Source organism: Ooceraea biroi, chromosome 4 (assembly GCF_003672135.1).
Source record: "Ooceraea biroi isolate clonal line C1 chromosome 4, Obir_v5.4, whole genome shotgun sequence".
Classification (NCBI taxonomy): Eukaryota; Metazoa; Arthropoda; class Insecta; order Hymenoptera; family Formicidae; genus Ooceraea; species Ooceraea biroi.
Window position 1 is genome coordinate 15,496,134 of NC_039509.1, and position 19,265 is coordinate 15,515,398.

At 44.1% G+C, this 19,265-nt stretch overlaps 1 protein-coding gene across 11 annotated transcripts in view; it reads right to left on the minus strand.

Moving 5' to 3' along the window:
- Positions 1-19,265, minus strand: part of LOC105284484 (potassium voltage-gated channel unc-103) — a 105,409-nt gene that overhangs the window by 44,399 nt on the left and 41,745 nt on the right. For 10 of the 11 annotated variants that reach the window (XM_011348104.3, XM_011348042.3, XM_011348061.3 and 7 more), the window contains 5 exons: positions 10,646-10,841; positions 7,326-7,494; positions 5,149-5,217; positions 2,228-2,352; positions 1,943-2,023 (listed from right to left, as the gene is read on the minus strand). In XM_011348104.3, the coding sequence (XP_011346406.1) occupies positions 1,943-2,023; positions 2,228-2,352; positions 5,149-5,217; positions 7,326-7,494; positions 10,646-10,841 (640 nt within the window). The remainder of the gene's footprint in view (positions 1-1,942; positions 2,024-2,227; positions 2,353-5,148; positions 5,218-7,325; positions 7,495-10,645; positions 10,842-19,265) is intronic. The other variant, XM_011348079.3, reaches the window with a different exon arrangement.

Consider the following 19,265-nt stretch of genomic DNA (forward strand, 5'->3'; position numbering starts at 1 on the left):
TATTGCACGAGCTGCAGGGTGTTTCCAGAGATAATTAGGGAAAATGTATACCGTCGAATCTTAATTGCTTCATACATACGGGTCAGAGTTCGACATGATAATGTTACGCACCTGCACACAGGATGTTCTTCAGCTCTGACGTGTTCTCGGAAGTTTGATTGCAAGAGCGTCCTACTGTCGCCAGGCCGCCCCGCTAGCGCCTTTGGGAATTATTAACAGGGTTGGAGCAGAATCGATCATCCGCTGTGCTGATAGCGTTGCTGGCCGCGAAGAAAAAGTCGTCTCGCGTAGCGTCACACGCTCGCACGCGATAGGAAGCCGATGTAGGAAGGCGCGAAGCTTGGTCTATCGTATAACGTATTGCGTATCCAGAATATCAATGACGTTCATGAATTTAATTAATTAATGATGAAATCAGATATTGACTAGTAGATATCAGTCTTCGCCGTGCTGCAGCTGCATTTCGCTTTTCCACCTCGAAGCTGCGTGTAACGTAAGCGCGACATAATTCGGGCACTGCAAAAGCGATATCGGTGACTTTAATATCAACATCCATGCGGGGTAAGTCTCGATTTGCGGCGTTATTACTCCAGCGCGATGTGGTCGGTCTTAGGATTTATTAGTCTGAAAAGAATCGCTTCCAATTTCGCGCTCCGCTGATAATATTAATTGGAGAAATCCCGTCGGGATTTTCCTCTCCGTTGTGTATTTCTTGCATTTTCTTTTTCTCAATGGCGGACTGTTTATCCCGCAACGACTGCGCAGGTATTCGTTTTAAAATCCACGTCATTTTGCGAGAGTCCCACGCTGCGGGAGATTTCCGCCTACAAGACTGCGGCGCAGTCGGATTGGCGCCAGTCAGGGCCGTATTAATGTAAGGCAGTATGTTAAAGGTACACCGGTATGCAAACAACCCCCCTAGCTCTGCTATTCCGCTAAATATTTGAAAACTCGCACGGCTCGTCGCGTTTCTCAGATATCGTATATATATGCGCCACGAGCGAAACGAGAAAATATCGTTTCGCTAAAAAAAGAAAATAAGCTTTGTTAATCTGGGATGTTCTTGATGGAGATTAATACGAATTTGCTAAATATATAAAAATTCAATGGAGGTTTGCTCAGCAAGAAGTATCCAAGTGATGTAAAAGGTCAAAACACGCAATTATTCATGAGTAAATCGTTGTAAATGATCGCATTGCAAATTGCATTGTTTCCCGTTATTGTTAGCTTGGTCGTTGTTGCTTGATTTATTGCTCTCTAGGCTCTTGTTTCACCTACAAATTAGAGATGACAAACCGTGCGAAAATATCGATTTTATGTAATTTCTCATTGCAATTATTGTAATTGCATCTGCTATTTAGTTTGTTTTCTGTGTAAGGAAATATTGTAATTGTGTTTTGGTAAATGTGTGGGATTGCGTAAGGGAATACACATAAACTGTCCCGAAATCCGGGAGTGACGGAAATTCGTTAATTTGGTGAATGTATTTCGTGACGAAAACACGTTTCAGCTGGTGCGCATCAACAAATGAGATTTTACTCAAATCCTATCTTTAATTCACGAAATTAGACTGCTTCAAGTGGTGGAAGGAACTTTCGGCCCACCAAGGAGCGGCTTTCATTTCAGGAAAACAGTTTTACGCCAATTTCAATTAGTGTTAGCTAAATGTTTTCTAATATTCTTAATTTTTGTCATCACGTTCCCCAAGGGTATCCAGAATAGGGAGTTCTAAACTCTCTGTACGATCATATAATGTTGAGTCTTCCTTACTTCCGTGAATACATAATTATACATAGATTCTAGTCAATAATTTCGTACAATTAGCAGAGATTTAACGGTGCGATTTTTCAATCATTTTCAATTTTTCATCTATTTTCTCCCTCGTATTTTACAGATTTTTCAACATTATGCGCTAACTGTGATATAAGAATATTTCACTTACCTGTGCGACCTTTTCTCCCATGTTCGGTGTGTGCATCGCTCCTTGAAAATATTTTGCAGATCCATTGTCTTGCAGGGAAAACTGTAATGTAAAAAAGCACATATTAAAACTAATAATTTTCTTAAAATAACAAAGTAAAAAGAAAAAAGAAATTGTTCACATTTGTCATATATTCAATAAATAAAACTTTTTATCACTTTTAATATTAATTTAATAGTAATTTAAGATATAAAGGGTGAAAATTGAACATGTTCTATTTGTTCTGCAATGTAATTTCTAACTTACTTTGTGTTTGATGGAATCTGGTCCCATCTGACTCAGAGATGGCGATTTTCGGTCCTTGGACGCCCGCCATTTCTGTAAGTCGCTTTCAGAAGCGACGCCAGGAAAGATTTTCGAATGCCTCGCCGCTACAAAACCGAACGGTATATGCGTGAGTCTTTTCAGATTGTGGCATTCGCAAGAGGCAAGGCGATGTATCACCGTTACGCATTGTTAATACAAAATTCTATAAGTGCGAAATACAGGCTCGATCCAAAAAATAAAATCTCCCATTTGTATCTCAATAAATCTTTGAGAGTTATAACAATGGCCGCATTCAGCAGACTCAACCGCTTAGTAGCAATCGAACATAATTGGTTCTAACTTTTAGAACCAACAAATCAACATCGAGTGTCAGCGGAAAATCTAGTAACGTTGCCCAACTGTTGAGTCTGCTGAATGCGGCCAATGATGAAATATAATGCGCTAAGGTACAAACACGTCCGTATTTCATGTACGTCACTAATTGAAGATCCCCCCAAAACGCTTAAATGAATATAAAAATCATTTTAGCGTGATGCAATACGGACGTAATGTAATACGGGCATGTGTACACAATAGAAGTACATGTTTTCAATGTTGAAATATTGCCAATTAAATTTTACAATACTCTTTACAGTATATACACTAATCTAACGTAAACACAACGGTATAACGAGAAGCGATCATACGCGAGGTGAAATAAATATTTGGAAAATTGATCTCTTGCTTTCAGACTTGTAACGACAGCTTTTATAATTAATTTAATACTACATTGTACAGAGAAAATAGAGAAATACTGAAAAATTATGATTGTTCTCTTTTGCTGCGTGTATACCAAGTATCTTGCGAGCAACAATACTATAATCGGGGATCAATCTGATGATCGCTTCGGTGTCTACGAAACGGCGGACAAGCAATCTCGAGCCTATATCTCGATCTAGAAGCGTTCAGGAGTGTGTCAGTAAGAAACGAGTCAGTTAATCCGCACTAAAAGCTGCATACCTGTGAAAGAGAGAACGTTTTAATGTTCGCAAGAGCCGCACGAGGCGGTCGTACATCAGGTTCGAGTGACGATGCGTTAGTTAGATGCTGCGTTGAATGCTGTACGCGACATACAGGGTGTCCCGGGTTTTAACCGACAAACTGCGGGAGCATATTCTACTAGTGGAAATAAGAAAAAATTCTTATATCGAGTTTGCTTAGAAATGCTTTATTACAAAGTTATAAACCAATATTGAAAAGAAATATCAGATAAGTAACAACGGAACATAGTGTAGAATTTGCAAGGTCGAAGATGTTCACATGTATTCATGTTCACTATGTTGAAACGATTCAGTATGATTGTTACTTTCACAAGAGTAGCTGTTAGATTTCAATCGTCGTGTCAACTAGCAATTACTATCAGAATGCCAAAAGTGTTTTCAAATGAGGAATACACTGATATTCATTTCGTGTACGGATTCTGTGACGGAAATGCACGAGCTGCCGTACGAGAGTATCAACGTAGATTTCCTAACAGGAGAGTACCAGATAGATTTAAAGCAACGAATTACTAATTCAGTTACTGAGATGCAACAAAATTTTTAGGAATGTCGTACTGTAACAAATTCTGTACTACGTCGATGTCTAGCTTATATCGATGTGCAAGGACATTTTGAAACGCGTCACTAAATCATTGCGTAGATAATTTTTATTTTTGTGAAAAAATCCGTTGTTACTTATCTCATATTTCTTTTCAATATTGGTTCATAACTTTGTAATAAAGCATTTCTAAGCAAACTCGATATAAGAATTTTTTCTTATTTCCACTAGTAGAATATGCTCCCGCAGTTTGTCGGTTAAAACCCGGGACACCCTGTATGTGTACATGATGGGGAATCGTCTTGCTGTGATGATTTATACAATGACACATGGCGATCGCGCGCCCCGTAATTACACGTGGCTCACGTGTAATTACCCCGCAGTCGGATGTACGTACGTAATCGCATCCCGGGCGTGTACCCGGATGCATCGTGATATTTGCATTACGTGTCGAAGTAAAAGAAGCCGTGAAAGATCAGCCATTCTCTTGTCCCGCTGTAAAGAGAAGCGTAACTAACAATGTAATCCCCATGCTCTCGGTCAGCCAAATGTACTCGGGAGGAGTTTCCGGTCCTGTTTCCGCTGAGTCACGTGATCGGACAATTCGTCGGGGAGAGCGAAAGTCAAGAATAAATCGATGACGCGACTCGAAGAAAAAGATTTGTAAAGCGCGAAACGAATGCGGAATACTCGATCTCATCCTTTCATAAAATTCTCTTTTTTGTCGCATAAAAAGTTAACACGTCATCGGAAGCAATTCAATTTGTCGTCGAAAGAAAGACGCATCCGCGCGTTCTGTCGGGAAAGTTTCCCTCAATCGGGCTTAATTAATGGATAGGCTTAAATTAGAACTGCGACGCGTCGGCGTGCGAAGAAGCTGAGTGCCCTCGCACGAGGTACGGTCGAGGCCGTCTAGATGGACGTTTTATGTGCACATTCTCGGTTTCGAGTATAAAATGGCTGATCGAGCGAGGCTACTCGGTGCTCGTCTGGTAATAAATACGAAAGAGATAGAAAATTTGATGGGCACTCTTTCACGTGGAGTTAGACGCTAGCAACGTTGTAAGTCAACGCAGGACAAGTAGTAAGTAGTAAGTATAAGTGGTAATAGTGGTAAAAGAGTAGTGAGTAGTATAAAAACAGGCCTATGAAAGCTCAATCGGACAATAAGTAGTACGAAGTTATCTCTCAGAAAGCTCATGATAAACAGAAAGCCGTAAGCGCTTGGTAAGTTGTAATAAAGGGGTGCAAGCTCGCCCGGCTGGCGCTCGGTCGGTTAAAGGAAACCAAGAGAGCAGGGTTGCTGCTCCCTCCTATTTTACCTTCGGTCAGATTATCGACTGTCGCTGGTCGTCGCTCGAGGGTGACGTGTTCGCTCCCTCGGCCCGCTACTAAAATAGTTTACTGAGGTTTGACTTTGGATTGACAGTTCGTCGAGGAGAGAAGATGGGGTGGGCAGCCATTACGCTGATAAAGATGGTATATAATGCATAAAGATGAGTCGGGCAGGGCGGTTGAAGGGTCGGGGGTGCTATCATAATTCCTCGATGCTAGAGAAGAGGGGTACGGTGTCTGAATTTTATACACAAAAGCACAAAGGCACGAAGGCATTAGCGGTGCTCCCCTCGTTCTCCGTGAAATATTTAATAAAACGCCCTCATCTGTTTTCCGTCGACTAAAAATAATGGTCGGGATGAGGCGGGGGTATTCTAACATGCGTCGGAACTCCTCTCGCTTCCGAGCGACAGTGCAAACCAATCTTTGGTTTGGTCCGCTGGGAATTCCAGCGTAATTTCTCTCTGTTAGTACAAACTTTTATTAAACTTCGCGTGTACGAGGAAGAGCGGAAATCATCCATTATATACGCTTGTGCGACCGAAACTTTGTTTGTCGCCGGCAATTGCCGTTTGGCGGTGATTGAACGTCCAAACACTTCAGTTATCTTAAAGTACATTTTTCACGATATCCTACGTGATGAACGAGCCAGAAATAAGCGCACGACCCGACCGCCAAGATCTGGCAAGTCTCCGTAATGCTTCATCGTCTTTTCTGTGACTCGAGATACGTGTTCATAACTTTTTTTGTACTTCTCTTCCCCAGCATACGAGAACGGTCACCAATGCGTTATCGCTGACGCTAAGAACGGTGACGTTCAGCTGGACGTACTTAGGCGGAAATCGTGAGCCAAGAGCCTTTCGCTCGTTGTTTCCACGTTCCAGATAAACTTTTACACTCTTGGCAAAGGTGCCGTTATATCACACAGCGACTGTTACTTGCTTATCGTACACCGAGCGTTAGTTCGTATAACCACGAGGGCTTTTGCGGTAAAATCGCAATCACCAAAGAGCTCTGGGTAACCTTTAGGACGCCTCGAATTCCGGATGTTCTTTTTAGCTGCGGATTTTATTCCACGGCATTTCCATTCGCCGAGAGAGTAAGAGCTTGAGGAAACGAAACGCTCGCATCATCTCTTCGACGCGTCACGCATTAGTGCAAAGTAAATTTCGCGAATCTCAAGAATCAATACACGTAGATATGCACATATAGATATGAGAAAGGACACGTGTCTCTATTAAGCATAAATCCTTGCTTGATGAGGAACCTCTTTCTGCGGAACATTATAATTCTTTCTCTTTTCCGTATCCGACGCAAGTGGAAAAAGACGAAGCAAGACTTATCTACCATCTATCTGCAAACATGCAAGAGTTTACGTATTTTACAAGCTACGTTGGGGTAGCTCGCGATGCTACAGAGTGCTTCGCTCGCGATGCACGCCACGGAAGGCCACATGGTCGCGCTCTGTCAACACTCGCGACATGAAATGTCGCATGCACGTAACAATATTATTATTATTAATCGCGATGCTATTAATTATTATTTAACCGCGATGTACACACATACATACGCGCAACTGCATGCGCCGCCGTTTGTACATCATAATTGCAGACGCGCGAGATTTCTTGAATCGGATTCGGATGACGTTGGACTCTTTCTCTCGATCTCGATTAAACATCAAGCGGGCGATTTAATATCATGGAATCTACGGAAATCTTCGCGACCTGAGTCATGGCCGGCAGAATCGTCAAAGCAAACAGTTGTTAAACTACCATCAGGAGAAGCTGTCTTATTCCCCTCAACTTGTCAAGAGCAATCAAGACAGTCCTCGACTAATGGAATGCTGTCGCAATATTTCTTCAACTCGTCGAGAGAGTGATTACGCACTCCTTGGAACTGTTCACCAACAATCAACGGAATCGACGCTGACAGATTCGCTGACAGAATTTTTCCGATTCCGGTTTGTGATCGCGCATTTATCTTATCATTCTTATTATTTTTACTTCTCCGGCCATAACTGAGGCGCAACGCAGCTAGGGGGAAACATACATATCATCGGCCATAAAGTAAAACACCGCTTCACAGAAAGCACTGATGCCAGATCAGACAAATCGCGACACGTAAGGTGGAGTAAAAGTAATGTGATGCGCATCGAGGTACTTACGGACGCTGCAGGTGAGACTGCGACACGGCGCCCTCGCCGTTTCCGGTTTCACGGCTCTCCTCGAGATAGCATCCAGACTCGTCGCGTGAGATACGCTCCGCGAGGGACCCTCTACGCCACCCCCCGACGAAGAGTTCGCACCTTCCCAGATCCCCGATTTTTGCGAGACCTGAAAGCGTAATGCGACCGCGTCAATAAGTTTTCGTTTCTGTATTTATGAAAGAAGCTGCCGATTTATTGAGCTATCAAATAACAAAGTATAAAAGATGTTAGTAATTTGTTCTAGACTCCCCACAACGGCACATATCGATAATCTGATAATCTGATCTTAAGCTCAATGGAACAAATTGGACTTGTTAGCATCTCGCCTACAATTAGATTCAAAAATTAGTACTATTGTTTCTTCTCCATTTCTTTCTCTTTGGTATCTGGTATCCCAAAAAGAAGTCTCAATCTTTTCTCGTATCTACGCGGATCTGAGGAAAAAGATTTTTCGGGGTTTTCAAAGCCAGGTACGGCAGTCGTTGTTCTTAAAATTTGAGAAATCTCGTCTCGGAACATCATATTGGGCACGTACGACTGATCCTATTAGCCCGTTTCGACAGCACGGTCGGCGTCCATTACGCTCAGGCGCCGGGCATGCTCGTGAAATTGAAACGGACTGACGGAAGAGCCGGATGGGTAGGTGCGAGAGATGGGGTTTCGCTCGATGTACGCGTGTACAAGAACCTGACATGTGTTCGGCTTGTGCAGCTCTCGTGTATGCACTATTAACTCGTCCGTGCGATATTAGCTACGTGTCGGTCGCGTATCGCGCAGCGAAACTTCGGAATCCGAGATTTCGGGCTATCGCCGGCATATGCATGCTGAAAACGCGTTTAGCCATCGTTACGGACGTTATATGTATTAGGGGTGTGATTTAGTTTTGAGGGTTTTTTTGCTCACAAACGCATGTATTTAAATATGATAATGAATGAATACCTTAATCCAAATATTTTCCTTCGTTTTCTATAACTTTTTCCCATCTGTCTGGCAAGAGATGGATTCCACCACGATAAAATCATTCTTCTTTTCAGTTGATCCATTCGTCGACCAATTTTCGCACTTCTTCCAAATTATGAAAGTGTGTATCCTCTAAAGCGTGTTGCATCGACCGGAACAAATAATAATCGCATGGAGAATACGCGGGGTGCGGTAAGACTTGCCATTCAAGCTCTAATAGTGTTTCTTTCACTGATAACGCAACGTCAGGTCGAGCGTTGTCACGAAGAAGAATCACTTTCCGTCCTTTACTCGCAATTGCTGGTCGTTTTTGGTCCGATGCTTGCTTCAACTTGTACAATTGGTGTCGATAACGATCAGCCGTGACAGTCTCGTGCGGATTTAACAGCTCATAGTACACTATCCCACCAAATACAGAGCATTACTTTTCAACCGTGAATATTGCGTCTCGGAGTGGATGTTGATGGTTCGCCTGGATCCACCCATGATTTTCTGCGTTGGGATTATCAAAATAGATCCACTTTTCATCCCCAGTAACAATCCGAGACAAAAGACTCTTCTTTTTTTGCCTGGCGATCAACGAAATGCAAATGTTCAAATGGCACTTTCCGATAATTGATGTCGAACCCATTTCCCTTCTTTCTGAATTTTTCCCATTTCATGTAAATGTTTGGTAACTGTTGCACGATCAACATTTAATGCTCTGGCAAGAGATGGATTCCACCACGATAAAATGACTCTTCTTTTCAGTCGATCCATTCGTCGACCAATTTTCGCACTTCTTCCAAATTATGAAAGTGTGTATCCTCTAAAGCGTCTTGCATCGACCGGAACAAATAATAATCGCATGGAGAATACGCGGGGTGCGGTAAGACTTCCCATTCGAGCTCTAATAGTGTTTCTTTCACTGATAACGCAACGTCAGGTCGAGCGTTGTCACGAAGAAGAATCACTTTCCGTCGTTTACTCGCAATTGGTGGTCGTTTTTGGTCCAATGCTTGCTTCAACTTGTACAATTGGTGTCGATAACGATCAGCCGTGGCAGTCTCGTGCGGATTTAACAGCTCATAGTACACTATCCCACCAAATACAGAGCATTACTTTTCAACCGTGAATATTGCGTCTCGGAGTGGATGTTGATGGTTCGCCTGGATCCACCCATGATTTTCTGCGTTGGGATTATCAAAATAGATCCACTTTTCATCCCCAGTAACAATCCGAGACAAAAGACTCTTCTTTTTTTGCCTGGCGATCAACGAAATGCAAATGTTCAAATGGCACTTTCCGATAATTGATGTCGAACCCATTTCCCTTCTTTCTGAATTTTTCCCATTTCATGTAAATGTTTGGTAACTGTTGCACGATCAACATTTAATGCTCTGGCAAGTTCTGAAGTGGATCGTGTTGGATTTTCGTGCAATAATGCTTGCAAATCTGCATTTTCAAGCTTTCTTGGTTGTCCCGAGCGTTCTTTGTCCTTCACATCAGTATCACCACTTTTAAGGCGTCTAAACCAGTATTCACACGTCTTAATTGATGGGGCAGAATCACCATAAGTTTCCACAAGAATTCTATAACCGTCAGCCGCAGTTTTCTTTTGATTAAAAAACAAAAGCAACGCATGTCGAAAATGCTGTTTCGGAAGTTGCATTTTTACGATGATATAAACACGACTGTTATTGCATCTATTGTTATAATGCTACTAAATGTCATGGATAATGTCAAGACTGTAAGAAACGACAGTTATCGGAAACAGCTATTGGAACAAACTGACACTACAGCCATCTGTTGCAAAACCCTCAAAACTAAATCACACTCCTAATATACATATGCTTCGGAAAACGCTATTGAAACGGCCATTTTGTCAAAATTCTCTACGAACGAATTTATTTCTGTTTCGTCCTGACGAAGACGAAGTCAACACACTTTCGCGTACACCGTCCACTTAGATTCCTATTTTAGATCGATATCCTGCTGGGCGATTAACGGTGCAAACCTCGTAGGAGATCTGCAGCCGAAATGCCACTCTCTTCCTGGAACACTTCATGAGAATGTTATGCGTTTCCGTAAAGTTTCTCTCTTATTAAATCTTGCGCTACCAACAGCTCTCGAAAATTCATGATCGTTCTCAAAGGACGATCGTAGCTTGCTAAATTTCCTCCTCGCGTGTGGAAATTAAGCACCACGCTCGCTAGAGTCTCGTTCATGCTTATGTATTACTAATGACGCGGCTTAATTATTAGTTAACTGATCACGATGCGTTCGCGTGCTCGCGCAGCAAATTGCTCACGCTGATGTACTTTTCCTATGATACTTACGTCGCTCACTCCCTCGGGACTGGCAATGGGCGCGGTGGTGCCGGGCTGAGGTATGATATTTGGGGTCGCCGACGTTGTTGCGACACCGTTGTTGTTGCTCCCGGCAGACTGCGGTGGTGGCAGGCCAGGCGGAGGCGTACCGGTCCTCCCGGGCATCCAAGATTCCATCATAGTAGGCGAGCCACATGTTAATGGGCTGCAAATAATTTGGTTTAAAATTGGATTAGCCAATATTCTCTCTCGTTGAAGCTGAACTTCAATTATTTATTGAATAATATTATTATTACACATACACGCACATTTTGAACGTTAATGTGGACATTTTTAAGTTATTATTGAGGTAGAAAAATATTTTACGTAAAGAAAATCCTTTTTAGAAAAATTGATAAAATTTGTCGTCCATATAAAAATTTATTCTCTTCAGGCGGCGCATCGCAAGCAAAGAATTGATTTCAAAAGTGAATTACACGTTAATCTCTTGCCTTCCAGCGAGACTCTCTTTTAATTGTGAAAAATTCAACGGTAAACTGGAAGCGATTGTACAAATAAACAATGATCGCTGCAAGAACATCCGTGATGCAATATTCACTTTGGAAACGCGAGCCCGAAAAAACTGTGAACGCTGAAAAACACGGAGGCTTCCATTAATCCAGCTGGGGTATCGTAGCGCGATGGGTTAGCCGTATCTACGACCCTTGTGAACTACTCCCGATAGCGCAAAACGACAGTAATCCGGAAGATGGCTCGCGCGCGTAACTCAAGTCCGCAAGCGGCGAAACGGCTAGGAAATTGTATGAATCCTAAGGTTATGGGAGGGTGGTCGATATACTGTGCGATACGGAACGCGGAGGTCAGACCTCCGCAAGTGAAGTGTGTCAGTGTTAGGTCAGACTCGCCAATCGATAACAACCTCAACCCGCGCGACACGACACGCGGCCACACCACGCGTGCACGTGCATGCGTGTTGGTCAAATGCGTGCGCGCTGCAACTGCAAATGCAATTGCGGTTATTGCGCGGTTATTGTTATTATTGTTGTTGTTCCATAAACATCCTAACTAGCCTCTCCTACATCCATTCGCCTATTTGTTATTTCCGTCGATGGGCGAACACGTTCGGTCCGCGCAACGCCCTTTACATCGCTCCCGCGTCGCTTTGATTCACGATTCCGGCACGTTCGTAGCACGATTAGCTGTGAATCAGAAGTGAATTATTTAAAGGGGCAAAAATGCGTCGGTCGTCGCTAACGGTTCCGTTGAGCGAATGTACAAACAGGCGATCGGCGGTACTACGTTCGGACGCGTCTGTTGCATAATGTAACGATCTCCCGCTCTGCGGGAGCCATTCGTGCGCGTCCGCAGCCATCCAATTAGCCGCTTTGTTAAATTAATCGTTTCGCCTGCTGCCAGAGGCGCACGCGTAAATCTGACAGAATTATCAGACCCCGCCGCGCTCTTACAAAATTTCAAGTACGCTCTTAGTTACAAAAGGGATTTGGAATCCGAAGTGGCAGCGAGCGAATATCACCACCGATTCAAGCGCTTAAACTTTCCAAATGTCGCCTTCACGGCGACACGTTACGCGTTCGTATTTCCACGAAACTTGCACTAAGAATAACGACATTTTGTCGGGCAATCTAATTACAGATCGTGAAATGCCGGTTCGCCCAGCAACTTTGCTTGATCGTGACAACGAGGCAACACATTTATCAGCGTCGCGTTTTGTCACTGCACTTTTGCGAGAAGTCGCCATATTGGCACGCGCGTGGCTAATTGCTGCATCATTAAGATTTAATTAATTAATTCCGCGCTCGATACGCCGGGAGGATTTAACACGAGATTAGTCTAGGTGCGGTGGAACTAGTCCCCCCTTCCTATCGCTTTTCGCTAATGGGGCATAAAACTTTGGGAGTACAGCGGAATAACGAATGCGGAAGGGACGGACGAGGGGGAGGCCGTTTAATTCGCTGGAAAGTTTACACGGTCGGTGGATAGCCGGCACGAAGCTGGATCTGCAAGAATTTAATAATGGCGAGCCCGTGTCTCTGCCCTCTCTCCACCATTCTCTTCGTCCCTCTCCTCTCCTACAACCCGCGCCTCTTTCTCAGGATTTCCGCGCAGATAGCGTCAGGAACGTGAACGCGGGTGATATCCGTTTGGAAGCGATCCAACGTATTCGACACACAACCGCCGATGCGACACGAAACCCTCATGAGACAGCGAGCGAGCGTCGATACGCAAAGAGGAACCAACCCCCTTTGTGTGTCCAAGCCCCTCTCGCGAGCACTCGTTCGAAAACGTTCGTTGTTTCCCACCCCCGCTGCGACTCGGCGATTTGTATGCATGAGCGAAGTTGCGACGCGAACGGGTCAAGTTCGTCATTCGGGCAAATGAAGATGCGGCAATATCGTGCGGCAACTCGTACCTCTGTAATTCCGCAAGCGCGAGGCTAACGTTTTCCTTTCGAGGATCGGGTGGAATGATTCTTTATGTGAGGGCAGTGCTCGCTTGATGTTGCACCATCGCAGGAACACTATGAAAAACTCTTAATTTTCCATTTAATTTCGGACACGACTGCGCGGAAAGTTTAAGCACTTCCGGCAACGTATAAATTGAAATATACAAAGAACAGCCTGCCAGCTTTCCGAAGACGAGGCTATTAGCGACGGTATTATTGGCTACCGGAACAGCACCGGGGACCGTCCCGTTTGATCGATGGATCTTGCACCGATATTTATCGCGATTATTTCGCGTTCCGCGTGTCGCAAGGGGTTGAAACTTTATCGCCGGACGCGATCGGTCGACTCGCGCGCGTGGTAGATTTATCGATGTTTTACAGTGTCGAGGTAACCCTGACATCGATTCGAGGTGTGTTGACAGAATGATTTCGTAATACAAACAGATGCACGTAATAGCGCTGCTCTTTTGCTCGATCAAAGAGACTGACCATTTCAAGTTTCCTGAGCGATTTGAAATGCACAGGGAGAAGTATATCTTACTGCATCTGGAACACACTTAGCGTTTAAATGTATTTGCATTTCTTTCTTTTCTTCGTTACTAATGGATTTCCTTTTCGGATAATTATACTTTGTGCGGCAAATTGATAGATTCGGTACGATAGGAATGAACTGGAGCTCGTATTTTTGGAAATCGACGCGTATTCGATAGCAAATGGAAATTCCATTGGTCCAATTTTCTCGACCGGAAAGATATCAGATTGCATTTATTCGTCTGCATGTCAATAATTTCCGCGCGACGTGTCGTTAGCGCGCCGCTGACATTTGCAGCGGAAACGGCGCGTCTGCAATGACGATAATTTGTTTTCGAACGAAATAGCCGCAAAAGGTCGATACTTCCCCTGTGTAGAATCGCGTCGACATTATTCCAAACTGTTGACCGTTCTATTGCCTCGCGATACAAATGCAAGTACTTCGTCGTGCTCTTTTTCTGCTTCAACTCTTTCAAGGCAATTCTTGCTCAAAAGGTTCCTTCGCACGTTGCAATTGTATGTGCATTTGTATGGAGACAAATAAATTATCGCCGTCAACAAGATAACGATAAGTTGATTCAAATTTATTTATGCGATCAGCAAATCGTATCATGACATAAGCGCTCTCATGATAACCGATCAATAATTTTCTCTGATTCAATCAACTGTGATGCGCAAATTCCGATTAAATCCTAATACGTGGAGAAATGCGCGTTATAACTTTATCAATTATACACCATCCTCCATGCCCTCGTGATCGCACACGCCATCATTGGGTGTGTACGAGAAATTAGAGCGGAAAATAGCACTCGCATGTTCGCCGTTTAAATCAGATTCGTGACGCGTTGTAGCCACGATCGTGATTCCAGAGTAATTCAGCGTGACGTTCGGCAATTACACCATTGTTGTTAATCGAAGTTAATCGAACCGCGTTTAGACCGCAATTAGCAAAAAAATTCAACCTCTACGAAGGTTTAGTCTGCATAAAGTTGCACTCTATCGTGTCGCGCGATCGAACTCGCCGGTTTCCGGCTACGGTGCCGTTATTTTATTTCGCTATGATTGATTGCTACTGTTTCGGTTTTTCTCATAATTGTCTCACGATATCCACCATTGCGAAAGGATATTGCGAATAGGTGTGACCTCAAAAGTCGTTTTTACGATTCCTACGTTAATTAACTCTGAAGCGGACCCGCTCCATTCTTGGCATCAACGAGTGCGTGTTCTCACGCGAAGGTCTCCGAGAACGTGTACAACGCTATTCGCCGCGGAATTGGTATATTTCACCGGGCCGAAAATCGCCGATGACTAATTTCGGAGAATTCTCGCGGTAAAATTACCAAATGTGGACTATCACGGATCTGAAATTGATATCAGGGGATATGCAATTTCTTTTTTGCGGATTTAACTGTACAATGTAACGCATCACTATTCTCACTTCAATAAAATTCACGAAAACTAGCTGCCCGCGCAGCCGTAAACAGCGTATAAAAGATGTAAAAAAGTAGTAAACAGTCGCTGGATCGATCGCACGCAGCCATTTATTTCAGGGAAATGTGTGAAGAGCTCGTAAATCATTCTTAATTCGGAATTAAAATCATTAAATCATAAAATTATATCAAGAATTATTAAGCTCGTAATTAAAAGCTTCAACTGTTACGAAATATTACGTATACGCAGATTAAATCATTCAGATCGATATTTCTGCAGAACGCGAATGCATAGAGCAGGTGTTTAACTGACGAGTGCTAAAGCAAGTCACGAATTATTACCATCCTTCGTATTTCTCGAGGGAAAGTCACACCTACTGACGCATCGTGGCATTGTCCGCACATCGCTTCGTTTTTACGTGTCCCATGACGTTTCGACGAGTAACGGCCATTGAGAAGTCCCATTGTCATTCCGTATTCGTGCTCCGAACCATTGCACACCTCACGGCGGTTGCGTGACAGTCGCGATTTACCCTTAGATAGGCTGCAATCGCCTTGAAATTCACTGTCCGCAAGTGTGGCGCTATTCTTCTTACGGTCTTGCACGCATCCATTGTCTCAGCGAGATATACCTTACCGACGAGCTCATTTGTCATTGTCAACGCAGCGTCATTTTACATTCACCTTGAAATACCATTTCCGAGTTAATGAAAAAATTACAGCAACAACCGCAGCGACCGTTCAAACGTCTGTAATTTCATAACGATACGGTTGCTTTCACGACTAGTCAATGCACGATGTCTTCTCAAGCAGGAAACTTCTTGCGAGTTCCAACCCCTTAACTGGATAGAGACGACGATTCGCGCTGAGCTATCTCGAGGCTAACTTTGCGGAAAGCGCGGCTCTAGAAACAACAGGTACCACAGTGAACACTCAACGTGTCCCAGGTAGAACCGAGTTTAATGGCGACCGTAAATCACCTGGCGATCATGCACGACATCCGCGAAAACAGGCGGAAACGTAATCTCGTAATCATCGCGGAAGATAACTGGTACATTAGTCAACGTCATCAGGCTGTCAAGTCGCGACGTTCTCTAAAAGAGACACCATGTAATTCGGCTCGTTCAGCATATCCGAATAATATCTTCGGCCATCCAATTTTCCGGATTCAAGACTAGCTGGTAATTTCTCGCTCATCCAAACGAGGAAACTACGAACCGGATCTTTGCACGAATTGATAGCGCCGAGACCATCCCAAATCCCTTTTAGCCGCAAACTTCCGGGAACAAAGTGCCGTCTAGGCGATGCTGCGGGGGCAGGAGGATTATCCGACTTGATTTGTACCCGGATGGGTGGAGCCTGAAATTAGCTTAGCCCCGAGGAAGGTGGGATTATCAAACCGCGCTTCATGTCGACGCGCCGGAAGATTTTGTCGCGAGCGCGGCGCATTATCGGCCTGTAATCGCGTCCTGTTGAGCGATCTCCCCGATCGCATTACGCAGCTTATGCGGCATGTAAATCTGAAATTTACACGCGCAGGCTCAAGTCTGAAACGCTGAGGTTAAAATCAAAGTTTTCGTGTCGAAAAACGTTCGGGACGGAATGGATCCGCAAAAGGGGATGCTTTTCGTGACAGCGTAACTTCCGCTCGAACTCTGTAAACTCTATTTCAAGCTCAGGCTGCGAGTACGTTAGAAAATTTGTCGAACTGGTTCAGCAACCTCGTACTGCGCGCAACTACTCCCATTTATTACTCGCCGTTATATCGTTGAATTGCGTGTTAACGTGGTCTGCTCTTAAAACGTGCATTGAACCAGCACTACCAGCCACTACTTCCGCTCTGGTATCATCTACCTAGACCGGATACACAGCGCATTCCTCCGTGTCTATGTTCCACGTGGTTCTTGAACCACTTCATGGTCACGCATACCCTTTTGCGCGAGATAAAATCTTCCGGCGCAAACAAACGCGTTCATTCATTCGGCCGCGTATTCGCCTCCATTCATAAAAATCTCGAAAAAAAAAACTAAAAATATTTTCAGTAATTTCAATCAAGTTTTTTTAAATCAGTGTTACGTTAGGGTACTACATTTTATTTTGCCTGTGAAGATCATTGTGAGAATTGTATTTTGGAATTTCTCTCAAATAACGTAGCTTTTGCATTATTGATGATACGGATAATGCAACAAATTTTTATTGATGTAGACAATGGAAAATAACGCCAAGTTGTGCAATAATAACGTAACGGAATCTCCATTCTTTTTCATTCTACCGACAATTTTTCAAAGTAAATCGGTTTTCATTGTGTTTCGTGTCCTTGCTCGTAATCCAAATGACTCTAGCATGCGAACGACATCGTTCGTCGTACATCACGGACAAAGAAAACGACACACGCGAAAAGACGCGGGTCAACGCATAAAAGCACGCCCGACTGCAAAAAACGGAAGCTCGTTCCCATTTTTTTTTGCACAGCCTTCCAGCGACTGTAGCAGCGGCTCCTCAAACTTTTCGCAGCGACATTGCGTGACTCGCCTTGAAATGCACCGCGAGACTGAAGGGATATTCCTCTTTGTCACCGCTGCCGTCGCTTTAATAGAGCTTTCGGGTTATTCAGCAATGAAGCGGCGGCGCCGCCGCTTATAACGTGAGAAACAAAGTTCCATCACTCTGCAAGAGATGCGCGCTTCTCCCGACCCGCCAAGTTGCCGGAGAGTCTCCAACTTCTGCCAGCAGCAGCAGCATCATGTTTAGTTCCCATTTTTCACGCCGTTTCACGGAGTTTCTTGTAGTCGATACTTGCTTCTTCGCAAATCGTTCCGATACAAAAGCGCGTCGCGTGAATACATTAGCTCTCTTTCCATTTCTCCCGGGAGGATTTCTATATCTGAATAAATGTAAAACTTGCACCGTTTTGCCTGTGTCAGTGGAACGAGAGATCCGCTTTGGTGTAATACGCACGAACGAAATCGCGAAATCTATTTCACCGGTTTTTTTCAGTGGCTAATTTCATGCAAAGTTGATTCATGATTCACGAGATTGCAGACGGAATAAGTCAAACCACGAGCGGCGCGTTTCAAAATGTTTATATTACATGTCGTAATTCGCGACGCACGTTCGTTTTATTTTGCACCTGGTGTGTGACTTCGTTGTATCTACCCTTCGCAAAGTAATCGAATTTGCAAACTTGGAGCGTGCACATTGTTACGCTGCAACAACGAAACATCAATCGTGTCGCTGCAGTTTATCTTGAATAGCTGTATCGCATTAGCAAAGTCGCAGCGCCGACGTCGTGCGGTGCAAGCTCGACGAGCTTGCGTTCTTCATGGCATTCATCTTCGTTGCGCATTATGTCCGCGGCTCGATTAGAGGCCGGTTTTACGAATGGTAATACGTCGTCGCGTGCAACGCTCGCTTGCGGCGAGTGGCAGGTTCACCTTGAAGGAGGAGCCGCCGCCCTGCACCTTGCACTCAACCCTCAACCCTGTCTCTCCGTTAGTTCCTGTCTGCCGCAAGGTCGTAGGCGCGATCGCATTATTCTCCGTCGTTTTTCGTGCTTCCCGGTCCTCCGGCTAGTTTATGCCGCCCGTCTAAGCCGCGTTGCGTGCCGTGCACGAGCTTGCAACCCTGAAGCGAAACCGCCACCGCCACCCCCGACAGCTTCCACCCCGTCTTTAAACATATGTATCCCCGTGACAATCGAAGGTTGGAAATTCCAAGGCCGCTGCACAATGGAGTCGGAGAATTAATGTGAGTCACGGGGAAACAGCATAGCGGGAGATTTGCAGATTTGCAGCTGGTATGGAAAAGCTTGACACACTATTTGTCACAGAAAAAGTAAAAGATTCTGACTGCCGCATAAAAGTAAAAAAAAAGATCGAAAAATTCACATTTTCAAAGAGTTCTCGGAAGACGTGTCTTTCAGCGGTTGTAATTAAGTGTATCGATCGTGGAAGATGATGTATTCCAGACAGATTATATGAATGTTGAATGCTTGTAACATCTCCTTCATTAAAATTAACAAGAATGATAACGAGATTGAAGAACAAATTCAATTTTCTCCTTCAGATTGTGCTTTGGATACTCGTATTGTTTATTATAGCTACGGAAAAAAGTAATACAAAGCAAAGTTGCTTCATCGTCGCATAGCTATACGGTATAAATCCGGTTCCGGTTGTTTGTGATATTTCTTCGCCAATAGTTACAC